General features: G+C 43.7%; 1 protein-coding gene across 3 annotated transcripts in view; it reads left to right on the top strand.

Annotated features, from left to right (window-relative positions):
- Sap130 (Sin3A associated protein 130) overlaps positions 1 to 13,641 on the top strand; it is a 70,579-nt gene extending 56,938 nt beyond the window's left edge. For all 3 annotated transcript variants that reach the window (XM_050135091.1, XM_050135092.1, XM_050135089.1), the window contains exons 17-21: positions 6,107 to 6,355; positions 6,513 to 6,638; positions 10,417 to 10,520; positions 12,149 to 12,262; positions 12,762 to 13,641. In XM_050135091.1, the coding sequence (XP_049991048.1) occupies positions 6,107 to 6,355; positions 6,513 to 6,638; positions 10,417 to 10,520; positions 12,149 to 12,262; positions 12,762 to 12,920 (752 nt within the window). In that variant the 3' untranslated portion in view covers positions 12,921 to 13,641. The remainder of the gene's footprint in view (positions 1 to 6,106; positions 6,356 to 6,512; positions 6,639 to 10,416; positions 10,521 to 12,148; positions 12,263 to 12,761) is intronic.
- The last annotated feature ends 1,107 nt before the right edge of the window (positions 13,642 to 14,748 follow it).

Here is a 14,748-nt window from a genome sequence, read left to right as displayed (position 1 = left end):
GCTTACCGGGAAGATTCTAGCCTCCTTCCATCCTGGGTCGGAGCTGCCTGGGAGAGCGGAGCCTGGCGTCTCTGCTCCAGAGAGCAGAGCTGTCAAGTCTACCCGGGAGAGCTGAGCATGGTGTCTCTGCTCCAGGAGCAGAGCAGAGTCGGACTTCACTTCCTCTTCCTCCCAGAATTCTATTCTGTTTACTCCTCCCATCTATGCTTTAACCTATCAGGGCCAGCCAAGCAGTTTCTTTATTGCTCAATGACCTTCCTCCATCAGGTAAGAAAGTGCTTTTGCCTCATTGCTGACAGGATGCTGTTCAAATTGGGCAAGCAGAACACAAAAGAGAGTGATTGCCAAACCTAGCCAAGACAAGACAAGATAGTCCTTCAAAAATCCTGCTTCATAGAAAAGTCTGCTGAGTATTCTAGGGCTGAAGGCCAAAGGTGAATGCCCCAGCATTTACAGAGGAGCCTTGGGTGACTGTCAAGGCGCCAGCTGTTTCTGTCAATTCTCACAGGTTTTAGAAATCACTTGCTTGCACTTCCTGCTCACTCAGTTAATATCATTTCCTCCTCAGTTCTCTGAGGGAGTTGAAGACAGATAGTTATAGTTTTCCTTGTTTGCCAGACTTAGAAATTTACCAAAGAAATGTAAAGTGTATAAGGTTGAGAGACATAAAAAGATAATTTGGAATTGGTAATGCAAGTTAGAATAAAATGTGAATTAGGTACAAAACTTTGGACTCACCAACATGGGATAGATAATGGAGTATTTTCTCTGAATTTGTCAAATGCAAATGGACTAATCATTGTGGATGTACTTGTCTATATATTATATATATTATTGTACTTTTTGTACATAGTTTTTCTTATATTAGTTAGAACCTTTTTATTTTAGACAAAAGGGGAAATGTGATTGTTTTATTTGTGCTTTAACAAATAAGGCTTGCCTGAAAGCCAGAGTGTAGAGCTAGCCATAGTAGGTAGCCATAGAGACCAGGCAGTAGTCACACACACACACACACACACACACACACACACACACACACACACACACACCCTTAATCCCAGCATTCAGGAGACAAAGAGGTAGGCGGATCTCTGTGAGTAGATCCACAGTAGCCACCCTGGGCTACACAAGATTAAATCAGTCTGAAGGAGAAATAGCCAAGCGGTGATAACTCACATCTTTAATCCCAGCACTAGGGAAGTAGAGGTGAGAAGTGAAATGGCTTGCGGAGAGAGGAATATAAGGCGGGATATTAAAACAAATTAGAATTCATGCAGCAAGTTACAAAGATGACAATTGATCTACTTAATATTACCTGTGTATATACTGTTAAACCATTAGGCCTTGTAAATTTCTGGCTAAAACATAAGACAGTATTTATGATGTGTATAGTGTGTAGAGTTATTTATTCTAATTAACATTAAACTGATGTTTACACCATTGAATAGGATTTAACTGGCTGTGACGTTTGTGTTACTGAGAGATATTAGATAGAGGGTCCCCTTTTATCCTTCTCGTGTGTGAGCATCTTCATTAGTTATATTAATTATAGATACCTTTGCACCATAAGATAAATAATAGGAGCCACTGTTGGAAATAGTTTGCCTCTTAATTGTTCTCCAGTGCACAGTGCCTTCTGGGCTGTTCTGTTATTCTCCCTTCGCAGAGGCAGGGGCCTGCCTGACCTTGGACGGACTTTGGGGGAAACTTTAAGACCATCATTTTTAAGTCTGAAGTGGGGTTATTTATTTATTTTGTAAAACAGCAAGGATATTCAGGCTTGGTGGGAGAGAAACAAAGGCAGAGGGCACAGCAGTCCCCAAGACAGAAAGAATGACCTCTCAGTTAGAGGAAGCAGGCTTGGAATTCAGTAGGAAGAACCACTGTGGCTCCTGTCACTGGTCTTTCACCAAAACAGTGCAGGTCATGGCCACTCTGAGACGGGAACCTGAACTCATCTGTGGGCAAGGCTGCCAGGACACCTGGTGTCGGGGCGCAGGTAAAGGAGGGAAGGACTGATTCCCTCTTGTACATACTGCAGCTCCTCTAGTGGCTCCTGCAGCCAGACAGAAATATTAGAACCTACCTCCAGGAGGACAAGAAGGAGTCAACCACTTGTGGTGTTGGGAAACATAGCAGTCTTTTTCCAGGACTCTGGCCCTGGAATGCTTAGGGGACTTCTCGAATGCAAAAATCACCAAATTGGGGAGACCCAGAGCAAGCCTGAGCCCTTAGAAATCTCACTGGGACCTCCAGATACTGTTCGTAATCATTACAGAGAGAACGCCACTCAGTGGAGGTCGGATTAGGGTCTTTTACCTGCTAGGGATGGAGAGCAAGCAAATGCCAGCAAGGGCTCTCAACTCCAGGGAAGGCAGGGTAAGTTTATAAAGCCAGAAGCAGTTATATCACACCAGGGACGACCAGGGTTTGAAGCAGAACTTTTAAAAGTGTCAGTTCAGTTGATTAAAACAGTTTGTTTCTTGTACAACGGTGGCCCTCCGGAAGCTGCAGGTTCAGCTGCTGAGAGTGTCCTGCTCAGCAGACTGTGCTTAGCAGGGCCTTGGAGGCAGGTGGGTGGAGCATGAAGTGGAGTTGGCTAACCTAGGACAAAATGGAATTACTGTGGGCAGTAACATGGGGAAGGTTTGGGATCTTCAGGACCTAGCATTGTGTACTGGTCAAGCACTCTGCCACTGAGCCATTCCTTCATTCTAAGTTGTTGTGCTTAGTGAAGTGGCATTTGAGGTTGCTTGGCCTCACTTCTTTATGCTTATAATGGGGCAGTAAATTATGACAGGAAGGTGTAGTGGAGGAAGTGATTGAATTTCTTTGCCATGAAGCAGGCGGGATTGGGAGACAAAAATACATTCTTTAGTAGAATATCCACCACAGTGACTAATTGGACTATGGTTATGGGAGTTTCAATGCCTGGATTCCTGGGGGTGAAGCTAACTTTCATTCTGAAAGTAAAACCTTTCCAGTGAGTTTATATTTTGGACCTTGCCTTAGGTAGGCTTGAGTGGGTCCTAAGATAGTGACGTGCCCTTTTTCTGTAGGCCTTATGAAATTGTTTTTCCTTTAGATTTGTAATAATAAAACTTATCTTTGATGAAACCGTTTTGGAGTTTATTAAAAAGATTTTAACATAGTTGTAAATATCAGATTAAATAGAGAGAAAGTAACGTAGAAAAAAATGTTTTATATATCTAGTTTGCATGTGGGATTCTGAAGAGTGTCATGTTTAAGTGACTTTACCAAAGCCTTGTATGTGTGGTTTAGGAGCTGAAGTTATGTCAGAAGGTTGCTAAGGAAACTAAATGATCATAGGGTGGTTCCTGGTGTGCCTTCGATGGGATAACGGCTAATAAGGTAAAAACCCTTGATCCGGAGAGTTAAACTAGGTTTGGTTTGGTATTTTAGAGGCAGGATCTTACTTTGTAGCTCTGGCTGTCCTGGAATTCACTGTGTAGATGAGGCTACCCTTGAACTCAGGCATGACACCACTCCTGCAAAGAACCATTCTCTAACTTCTTGCTAATGAACAGGAAGCGGCACAGCCTATTCAGAGGAAAATCTTGACCTGTCTGATCTAAGGAATAGATAAGAGGGCTTCAACTTGGAGAATGGAGGGTCTGTCCGTGCTAAAGTAAACATCTAACCACATAGACAGTATAGTAGATTGCTGTGTCTGAGCTTCTCGGTCATGAGAGGCCTGAAGACGGTGATGCTAGTAATTATCTAAATCTTAAATTTAAGACAACAGAGGCACCCTTAATCCCAGCACTCCGCAGGCAAAGGCGGGAGGATCTCTGAGTTTGGTCTATATGGTGACTTAGCAAACCAGCTAGTACTACATTGTTAGGCCCTCTTTTTTGTTTGTTTGCTTGCTTGCTTTTTGTTGTTTGGTTTGGTTTTGGGTTTTGGTTTTGTTTTGTTTTTGAGAAAGGATTTGTGTAACCTTGACTGTCCTGGAACTAGCTCTGTAGACCAGAGCTTGCCTGCCTTTGCCTACCAAATGCTGCGACTAAATGTGTGCACCTTCACAGCCCATCTTAAGACCCTGTTGTTTTTTAATTATATATATATATACACACACACAAATATATGTGTGTGGTTATATATAGTTGTGATACATACATGCGTGTGTGTGTGTGTGTGAGAGAGAGAGAGAGAGAGAGAGAGAGAGAGCGAGAGAGAGAGCGAGCACACATGCACAGAGAGAATGAATGAATGGATATGTGGAAAAACAACAGGGAACGGGTTTGTTTGTTTGTGGGCTTTTGATAGTTTTGTTTTTTGTTTTTCTTTTTTGTTTTGTTTTGTTGTTGTTTTTGGTTTTTTGGTTTGTTTTGGTTTTTCGAACAGGGTTTCACTGTAGTTTTAGTGCCTGTCCTGGAGCTAGCTCTTATAGACCAAGCTGGCCTCGAACTCACAGAGATCCGCCTGTCTCTGCCTCCAAGTGCTGGGATTAAAGGCTCTCTAGCTTTGAAACCTGTACTGGAATTCACTTTGTAAAACAGGCTGGCCTTGAGCTCACAGAGTTTATTAAAAACATCCACCACCACCGCCCTGCTAAAGAACAGTTTTAAGAAGGAATCCAGGGCTGGAGAGATGGCTCCACAGCTAAGAGCACTGGTTATAGTTAAATAAATTAGTTTTTAAAAAAAAAAAAAAAAAAAAAAAAGAAGGAATCCAATAATGAAGTAAATTAAAGGGAAAACAATGTAAAATTGTCTTTCATTGACTGTACCAGAGCAGCAGGGCCTAATAGGGAATGGTGAAGCGAGCCAAAATATAGTAAGATTACACCTGCTGTTAGATGTGTGGACAGAAGAAATTCTTCAAAGGGACAGAAGGATCTGGTCAGGTGGCTTACTATCTGTAGTGAAAAAAAGAAAATTTAAATTAGTCTTTTAATAATTTGCAGGTGGGGCTGGAGAGATGGCTCAGAGGTTAAGAGCACTGGCTGTTCTTCCTGAAGTCCCGAGTTCAATTCCCAGCCACCACATGGTGGCTCACAGCTGTCTGTAATGAGATCTGATGCCCTCTTCTGTCATGCAGGCAGAATACTGTATGCTGAATGAATGAATGAATGAATGAGTGAATGAATGAATGAATGAATGGTTGGCAGGTATACATGGCTTTGTCCTGACGATATTCTTGAGGCTGTGGAGAGTCAACGGGTTTTGTTCTAGGAAATCACTTCTTAAGTTCTTGCAGTCTGGGCGGAGAGGACCTCTCCATCCAGCAGTGTGTCAGAGATGACTGAAGCAGTCAGCCTTTGTTGGAAGAATGATAAGAGTGTGTGTGTGAGCCACGCGGTGGTGGCGCATGCCTTTAATCCCAGCATTCGGGGATCTCTGGGAGTTCGAGGTCAGCCTGGTCTACAAGAGCTAGTTCCAGGACAGACTCCAAAACCACAGAGAAACCCTGTCTCAAAAAAACCCAAAAAAAAAAAAAAAAGAAGAGTATGTGTGGTCACAGGAAAATAAAAAGTTGAGATCTTAAACTGGGCAGTGGTGGCGCACGCCTTTAATCCCAGCACTCGGGAGACAGAGCAGGCAGGCGGATCTCAGAGTTCCAGGACAGCCAGGGGCTACACAGAGAAACCCTGGCTCCAGAAAAAATAACCACTCATGGGAAGGCGAATGGGCAATAGTTCCTTGTGATGTCTAAGGTTTGCTGGGAGCCACTACTCAAAGGAAATTCCTGGAGGTTTTTTGTTCAATGCTAGTGATTAAGATAGCTGTGAGGCAGTTTGCAGTTATTAGTGGTATAGGCTACAGCTGTTAGAAGTGACACAGAAAACATGTTCTGGATGATAAAAACTCAGGTGAACCTGTGTGATTGGTAAGTCCTCGCTCTGGTCCTCACTAGCTCAGACTAGTGTTAGCTTTCCTGCTCTACGGACCATTTCTCTGCACACTGGATAGTAGGAAGCGGTTGTTCACAGCTCCTGCCTCAGTTTTTTACATGCTGTCGGGCCCAGAAGAAACCCCTGGGCTTGTTAGCCAGCCAGCTGTCTTCGTAATTGTTACTCTGGAAATTGAGAGAAGCCTCCCAGTGTTTGGTACTCACTGGTTTGTGTGCTTCACCCCAACAGCAGTGCCTCCTCTGGCTACCAACACTGTGTCTCCATCTCTTGCTTTGCTGGCGAGCAACCTGTCGATGCCTACAAGTGACCTACCACCTGGTGCCTCCCCAAGGAAAAAGCCTCGAAAGCAGCAGCACGTGATCTCCACAGAAGAAGGGGACATGATGGAGACAAACAGCACCGACGATGAGAAATCCACTGCCAAAAGCCTCTTGGTGAAGACGGAGAAACGAAAGTCTCCTCCCAAAGAGTATATTGGTAAGACCGCTGGGGCGAACGTCTCTGGTTCTTACCCCAGTCAAGTCCATCTCAGGGCATCGGTGTCACTGCATCTCACTTACTGGAATTGAACTTCAGAGTTATGTAAAATATATAATATGCCGTTTAATGTCCTCGTGTTTTCTCATGTGAATAGATGAAGAAGGAGTGAGATACGTCCCAGTGCGACCAAGACCTCCCATCACTTTGCTTCGTCACTATCGGAACCCCTGGAAAGCTGCTTACCACCACTTTCAGAGGTACAGTGACGTCCGGGTCAAAGGTTAGTTTCCTCAGAAATGTCTAGTACACATGAAATGGCATAACATGTAAGCTATTTGTTAATCACAATAAAAAGAACCACAGTTCTCGAATTTCCAACTAATGCAATATCAGTTGAATATAACAGTGGGAAATTATTTGCTCCCAGAAACCTGTGTGCTTATTGGAATCCCAGTAAAATGAATAAGGGGAAGCCTTAGTTAAAATAAATTCTGTGTGGTAACAGCTCCCCAATTACTGTGACATCAACCTCTTTGGTTCCCCAGTACTCGCAGAAGAACCTGTAATTGTATTGCAGTTTGGCTCAGTGGTTAAGAGCACTGGTGGCTTTTGTAGAAAGCACCTACATGGTGGCTCACAACTAAATAATTAGATGACTCCCGTTCCAGGGAACCCAGTGCCGTCTTCCGGCTTCCGTGGACACCAGGAACAGATGTGCTAAATTTAAAAAAGTAAAAAGTAAAAACCAACTGCTCCAGGGTAAACACTTGGTATTTTGTTTTGTTGTTGAACTTTAATAAGACTTTTTTTTTAATGACTTATTTATTTCATGTGCATTGGTGTATTGTGTGGGGAGGGGGCGATCACCTGGAACTGAATTACAAGCAGTTGTGAGTTGCCATATGGGAACTGGATCTTTATCCTCTAGAAGAGCAGACAGAGCTCCCAACCACTGAGCCATCTCTCCAGCCCACTTGCTTTTGTTGTGATTAAAGTTGTGTGCTACCACATCTGGCTTTGGAAAAGAATAGACAAAATAACCTAGATTCAATCTCATTACTTGATTTTAAAAATAAACTTAAATGAAGTACGATGGGAAAATAGTAAAGATGAGAGCAGACGACAGTGAAAATGAAAACTAGAAAGAACAAATCACTGAAACGACCTCACAGACCGTCCCCCGCAACTGCTTGCTGACAGCCTTGGTCGATCCCACTGTGCTCTTCTTGTGCTTGGACCTGGGCAGCCATTGGGTCAGAGCTCCTTCAGGCTGCTTTCAGACACTGTGCCAAAGACAGTAGAAAACCGTTGTGCTCTGAGCACTAGAGAAGTTTCGTAGGATTCATGTGCCAGGGTGGTCCATCTACAGAGAGATCTGACAAAGACTTAACCCTGAGCAAACAGGACCTGCACATTGTCCATGGCAAAGACTGCACCAGGCACAGATGGTTCCCAGCTTTTCATCTGCACATGAAAACTGAGTAGCTGGGTGGCAAAACAGTCTTTGGAAAAATAAAAGAAGGCTTGAATATTCCTGGAGCAATTTGGATCTAGGAACAGCTAATCCAACAAGATCACCATTGTCAACTGGACAACTCCATTGCTTTTAACTTGCCTGTATAGCCAGTAGGTCATTCTTTCTATGGCTCAGGAGAACACCCCCACCCCAACCCATCTATAATCTCTGCCTTGGCTGCAATTCTTTGGCTTCCGTAGTTTCATCATTCCCCTCCAGGTCCAGGTGGATCACAGAGTTACGTCTATGGTAATGAATACAGACTAAAACCAGTGACACGCAGACACACAGAATCATTCTCCGGAAAAGTTTTTAGCAGAATTGAAAAGAATAAAGAGAAGGCACAAGCAAGAATGAATGATACAAATCATGTAGCCCGGCCGGGCGGTGGTGGCGCACGCCTTTAATCCCAGTACTCAGGAGGCAGAGGCAGGCAGATCTCTGTGAGTTCGAGACCAGCCTGGTCTACAGAGCTAGTTCCAGGACAGGCTCCAAAGCCACAGAGAAACCCTGTCTCGAAAAACCAAAAAAAAAAAAAAAAGTCATGTAGCCATTCAAAGGATAGAGACCTTCAGAATATATAATCTAGAAAAGGAGGAAGACAGCTATACAATGAACACACCTGCTGAGAAATGTCTCAGCACCAAGTATGTTAGATGCAGATTAATGGTTAAGTGTATAATGTGTGCAAGGCCTTGGGTAATAACCGGACTTTATTATTTAAACACATTATTTGATCTTGTGATCCTTGTGCCTCAAACTTTCCAGTATTGGGATTATAGGTGTTCACCACTGCAGGTGAATGGACAAGACATGGTGGCACATGCCTAATCCCAGGGCTCAGGAAGCTGAGAAGGATTATGACTTGGAAGGCAGCCTGGGTTGAGTTGAGCTCAGTTGGTGGCATACCTGCCCAGCCTTCAAGAATCCCTAGGTTAAGTTCCCAGCAGCACATAAAAGCAGGAGAGTAGTGCAAGTCTGCTATCCTAGGACTCAGGAAGTAGAAGAAAGAGGATCAAGAGTTCAAGGTTGCCCTTATTTACACAGCATTTCAAGGTCTGCTGGGGAACACTGGTGTTTTAATAATTGCCATAATGAATACAGTTTGTAAAACAGAGTAGGGTCACCTCAACAGAAAGTACAAAGCTCTAGCAAACCCTGATTGAGAGCGTGCAGTTTCCCCTATGAAGTACAGTCTGGGTAGAAGGCTTACAGCAGAGTAATCACTAAACTCACCTTTTTTTTTTTTAAAGATTTATTTATTTATTATGTATACAACATTCTGCCTCGATGTATGCCTGCATGCCAGAGGAGGGCGCCAGGTCCCATTACAGATGGTTGTGAGCCACCATGTGGTTGCTGGGAATTGAACTCAGGACCCCTGGAAAAGCAGCCAGTGCTCTTAACCTCTGAGCCATCTCTCCAGCCCCCACTAAACTCACCTTTTACAGGAACCCCTTAAGCCTAATCTGTGCCCCCCAGGCTTGGTAGTAACATCATATTGGTCTTATTTATAGTTATGTTTATTTGCATATGGTTTCATAGAAGAGTACCATACTACAGGAAATAGCTAATCAGAAAGGAATGTTCCTTTGTGCTCAAGGCAAGAAACTCTGCCTCTGTGTTGCCCACTTACTATATAGCTAAATCATTTCTCTCTTCTCCCACTTTAGAAATACAGTTTCCCTCCCCCCAAAAAAGAACTAGGTGTTGGTGGCACAAGCCTTTAATCCCAGCACTCGGGAGGCAGAAGCAGGCAAATCTCTGTGAGTTCAAGACCAGCCTGGTCTACAGAGAGAGTTCCAGAAAAGCTAGGGCTACATAGAAAAACCCTGTCTTGAAAAACAAAAAGAAAAAAGAAAGAAATGCAGGGGGCTGGAGAGATGGCTCAGCGGTTAAGAGCATTGCCTGCTCTTCCAAAGGTCCTGAGTTCAATTCCCAGCAACCACATGGTGGCTCACAACCATCTATAATGAGGTCTGGTGCCCTCTTCTGGCCTGCAGGCACACACACAGACAGAACATTGTATACATAATAAATAAATATTTAAAAAAAAAAAAAAAAGAAAGAAATGCAGTTCCTACTTGGGAATCCTCTTAAATTATAGGTAATACCAAAAAGCTTCCAGAAGTTCTGGTCCAGCTCTCCAGCTAAGCCCCACACGTAGAACAAGACTTAGCTTCCTGGACCATTTCTGCTCTGCGAGATTACCATAGGAGCTTGCTGTCCTGCTTGCTCACCCTGTTAACAGAGTGTGTCTTAAAAGCTTTCCTGTGGAACCAGTGAAAATACAGAAAAGGAGCTGGTGTGATGGTGGATTTCTGTGGGTGTGAAGTCACACAGAGCCACATGGTGAAACCCTGTCTCAGAAGTAACATAAAGTTTTATTCATATTGTTGACCCCTTTCCCCCCCAGTGTAAATGCATAAAGATGTGAGAAAAGACATTTTGGTAAAATATCAACACTTAAGATGCTTGAACCCCAATGATTTTTGCTTTTATAACAAATGCAATCTTTAATTGTATCTGTGCGTGGTTTCAGAGGAGAAGAAAGCTATGCTACAAGAAATAGCTAATCAGAAGGGAGTGTCCTGCCGTGCCCAAGGCTGGAAAGTCCACCTCTGTGCTGCCCAGTTGCTGCAGCTGGTAGGTGTAGTTCTGTCGGTATTGTGTCAAAGAGGTAACCCAGTGGGTAGCTGCCCAAAGTGGTGTGAGAAAGGCACACAGGCCTGTGGTCCCACAATTAAAGCAAGTATATCTATTGCCTGGTAATTGTGATTATTTATTATTTGATGGAGGTGAGTCGAAGGACAGCCTTTGGGAGTAGGTTCTCTCCTCCGTGTGAATCCTAGGAGATCAAACTCAGGTCGATGCTTGGGAACAGGTGTCTTTCCTCACTGAGCCATCTGTCCAGGCCTGCATTTTAGTTGTGATTACCTGGATCCAAGACACATGAAAGTGCTGAAGTGGAACCTGAAGTTAGAGTTGAGTATCACGTCCTGTACCCTACCATCTCCTAGTAGTACGCAGACCTGTGCCATCCTGCTTTAGAGAGCAGGCAGGAGTCTTCGCTGCAGAGCCTTCCTTTGCTCCTGAGAGCAGCCTGTAGTGGCCTGTATGATGCACTGTGCCCTCTCTGACTCATGAATAAATATATCCATGAACATGAACTGCACCCTCTGTCATCTGTCAGTACAGATCTTATGTGGCCCACCATTCCTAGAAACCTGAGAGGGACAAAAATCTCTTCCCATCTGAGTTAAGGCAACACAGTCAGAGTATCCTCTCAAAGTGTTCCTATATTTACATTAACAGTGATCTCAAGACCATTTTCTACTGAGTATCAAAACGTGGTAATATTAGGAGTGCTAGTATTTGTGAGGCTGTAGTAGTAGGGATTTTGTGATAGAGACCAGCCTCGGCTACTGAGCAAGGCCTTACCTAAATGGTGAGGCTGGGCGGTGGTGGCACACGCCTTCAATCTCAGCACTTGGGAGACAGAGGCAGGTGAATCTCTTGAGTTGGAAGCCAGCCTGGTCTACAGAGTTAGTTCCAGGACAGCTAGGCCTGTTACACAGAGAAACCCTATTTCGGGGGAAGGGGGACGAAAAGGGTGAGGAGAGAGCTTACCTAGCTAGCATACACTAAGGCTTGAATTTGATGCCCAACACTATAGAAACTGGATGTAATGGCACATATCTGTAATTCAGTGTGATCAAAAGTTCCCAGTCATGCTTGGCTACATGGTAGGTTTGCGGTCAGCCTGAGGTACATGAAACAACAACAACAACAAAAAAAAAAAACATTGGGGGGCTGGAGAGATGGCTCAGAGGTTAAGAGCACTGGCTCCTCTTTCAGAGGATCCAGGTTCAATTCCCAGCACCCACATGGCAGCTCACAACTGTCTGTAACTCCAGTCCCAGGAAATCTGACACCTTCACACCAATGCACATGAAATAAAGTTAAATAAATTAGGAAAAAAAACACCATTGTACTGTTACTAGGGTTAAATTAATATAAAATCGTATTTCTGTGAAAATGATACTTATTTTTTGGGAAATTATGGATTTGGGATAGTATTTCAAAGTTATCTTTGAAGATAGACTCTGAACTATGTCCAGCTGTAGCATAATGTATTTATTAAGTAATTCCTCTATTATTTGTTCTGTGCAAGCAAGGTCTTTATCATCCATGCACTTACAGCAGTTCACAGAATGGGGAGTGGCACAGAACGGGCTCTGCAGTGACAGCGTGCTCCCTCTTGTGTGTTGCAGACAAATCTAGAACATGACGTTTATGAAAGGCTCACCAACCTGCAGGAAGGGATTATCCCAAAGAAAAAAGCAGCAACCGATGATGATCTCCATCGAATAAATGAGCTAATACAGGTTTGATGAGTTCTCAACCCACTCGGTCATTCAGTTATTTAGATTGTATTTTAATTGCAGCATCTCTGCTTTCCCTTTCCTTTCTCCATACCCTCCCATATACCTTTCCCCACTACAAGTGTTTTTTATACAAACTTACTTACTTGAGTGTGCACTGTCAGGAGGTGCTTAGCCACTTTTTAGTTTATATGTGTATTGCACACAGGGTTCACAAGGTGAGTAAGACTTAAGTAATTAACTATTGATAACAATTCTCCCAACACAATAAGGGCTAGCCAGCAAGAAGAAAATCCACTTCCACCTTGATTTCCCTTTGTCCTTCTACCAAGTCATGCAGTATCTTTAGCCATAAGGTCTTACAGATTCTAATTAGGGCCAAGAATTCCAAGGGATAGTGTAGTCAGCCTTGTTATCTGTGGAATGCCTCTGCCAAGTGAACAGTCCTCTAAAAGCCATTCATCCCCATGACAGCCAGGTAATGCTGTGCCTTCTGTTCCAGGGAAACATGCAGAGGTGTAAACTAGTGATGGACCAAATCAGTGAGGCCAGAGACTCTATGCTTAAGGTTTTGGATCACAAAGATCGGGTCCTGAAGCTCCTCAACAAGAATGGGACTGTCAAGAAAGTGTCAAAATTGAAGCGGAAGGAAAAGGCATAGACCCAGAAGAATCGGACTTGGAAACAGAATTTATGAAGAATGATGATTCGGGGGGAGGGGAGAGGGCTTTGGCTGCTTTCACAATGGAGCACTGAAGTGCAGGACAGTTTTCTTCATTTACTTGAGGAAGCAGATCTGGTGGCACAGAAGGGTCAGAGCTGGACTGACACGGTGCGTCCTCCTTCCTCCAGGTTCATACCTGTTACACCTCTGTCTTCAGCAACTCCTGATGCTCAGTGACACAGATGGCCAGCCGAGTTTGCAGCCTTCCTGTCCATAGACTATTTATCTGGTGGATTCTTGCAGGGCCTGAACTGAGCCTGGACTGAAAGCATCCACTTGGACAATCTGTTATCTCTAGACTAAACATAAAACCTCTTCTCACTCCAGTCAGTTTTCTGTTTGACCGTCCAGTGCCCAAATTGGCCTTCGACAGTGGTGCCACAGCACCCAGAGAGCTGCCACATCTCATACGAAAGTGATCAGTTATCATTGTTTTCAAAAGAACCATTTCCAAGTGATGTTGTTACATTGTCTGTCCTGCCTGTGTCAGAGCTGGATTCCTGCGGAGGTTGAGAGCAGACAGCACTGAACTGCTCTGGGATCCTGCTCTGGAGCACATCTTTGGTTGTGTGTACCTCCCTCCTGGTGTGTCGCTGTTAATCACCTGTACCACGCTCTCCGAATGTTAATAAAGGATAGAAGAGGTTTTTGTAAATGAGCGGTTTGCCTCTTTCTACAAGGTGTTCGTTCTTTCACTGCGCTTACAGTGTTCAGTCTACTGCGCTAAAGTTTTGTTCCTCACTTAGCCCAGTAACCTGATGGTGTTTTCAGTGGTAAAGCCCCTTGACTCTTGTTTGTCTTAAAATAAGCCTGATGTAAGCCAGGCAGTGATGTCGCACACCTTTAATCCCAGGATTTGGGAGGCAGAGGCAGATGGATCTCCATTTGAGGACAGCCTGGTCTACAGAATGAGTTCCTGGACAGCCAGCCCTACACAGAGAAAATCCTATCTCAAAAAGAAAAATAATAAATAATAATAAGATAAGCTTAATATAACTTGGTCAAAACAAGGACTGTTGAGTTGACAGTGCTGGAGATAGAGCCTCCTGGTGCATATATATAAATATATATATATATATATATATTTTCTAAAATAGGATTGTGGAGGCATGTCTAAAGTAATATGTGTGGTATCACAACCAGTCTTGATTTCTTTAATATGTGTATTTATTTGTTTATTTAGGGAGGATGGCAGGCACAGGCACAATTGTGTGTGTTCATATATTTGTCCATGTATGTACAGTGTCACCTCAGGTATCTTCCTGTTTCTCTCTTTTTTGTTGTTGTTGTTGTTGTTCAAGACAGTATTTCTGTAGTTCTGGCTGTCCTGGAACTTGCTCTGTCAACCAGAAAGGCCTCAACTCAGGGATCTGCCTGCCTTTGCCTCCTTAGTTCTGGGAATAAAGTGCACCACTATGCCTATCTACATACATACATACATACATACATACATACATACATACATCCCTAAATATGTCAAGTTCATGTAATGCTACTTGTATGTTTGTTTTCAGGACTGACGGTTGGGCACTGGACGAGCACTTCTGTGCTGTCACCTGGGAAGAACCCCTTCTCCCATTCTCAGCTTCACTCAGTTGCCTACAGTTCTTTGTGTAGGGTGGAGACCTCGTGGGGTTTTCTCCTTGCAATTTGGCATGTTCATTGGTGTCATCCATGTTCAGTTCACACTTGGGTAGTCAGAATTGTATACTCTTAAAAACAAATAATCAGAAAGCAACTTAATGCCAGTTGTGATAGCTCACAC

Source organism: Alexandromys fortis, unplaced genomic scaffold, assembly GCF_014885135.2.
Source record: "Alexandromys fortis isolate MF-2015 unplaced genomic scaffold, M_Fortis_MF-2015_v1.1 scaffold_25, whole genome shotgun sequence".
In the NCBI taxonomy this organism is placed as follows: Eukaryota; Metazoa; Chordata; class Mammalia; order Rodentia; family Cricetidae; genus Alexandromys; species Alexandromys fortis.
This window is presented reverse-complemented; position numbering and strand designations above follow the sequence as displayed.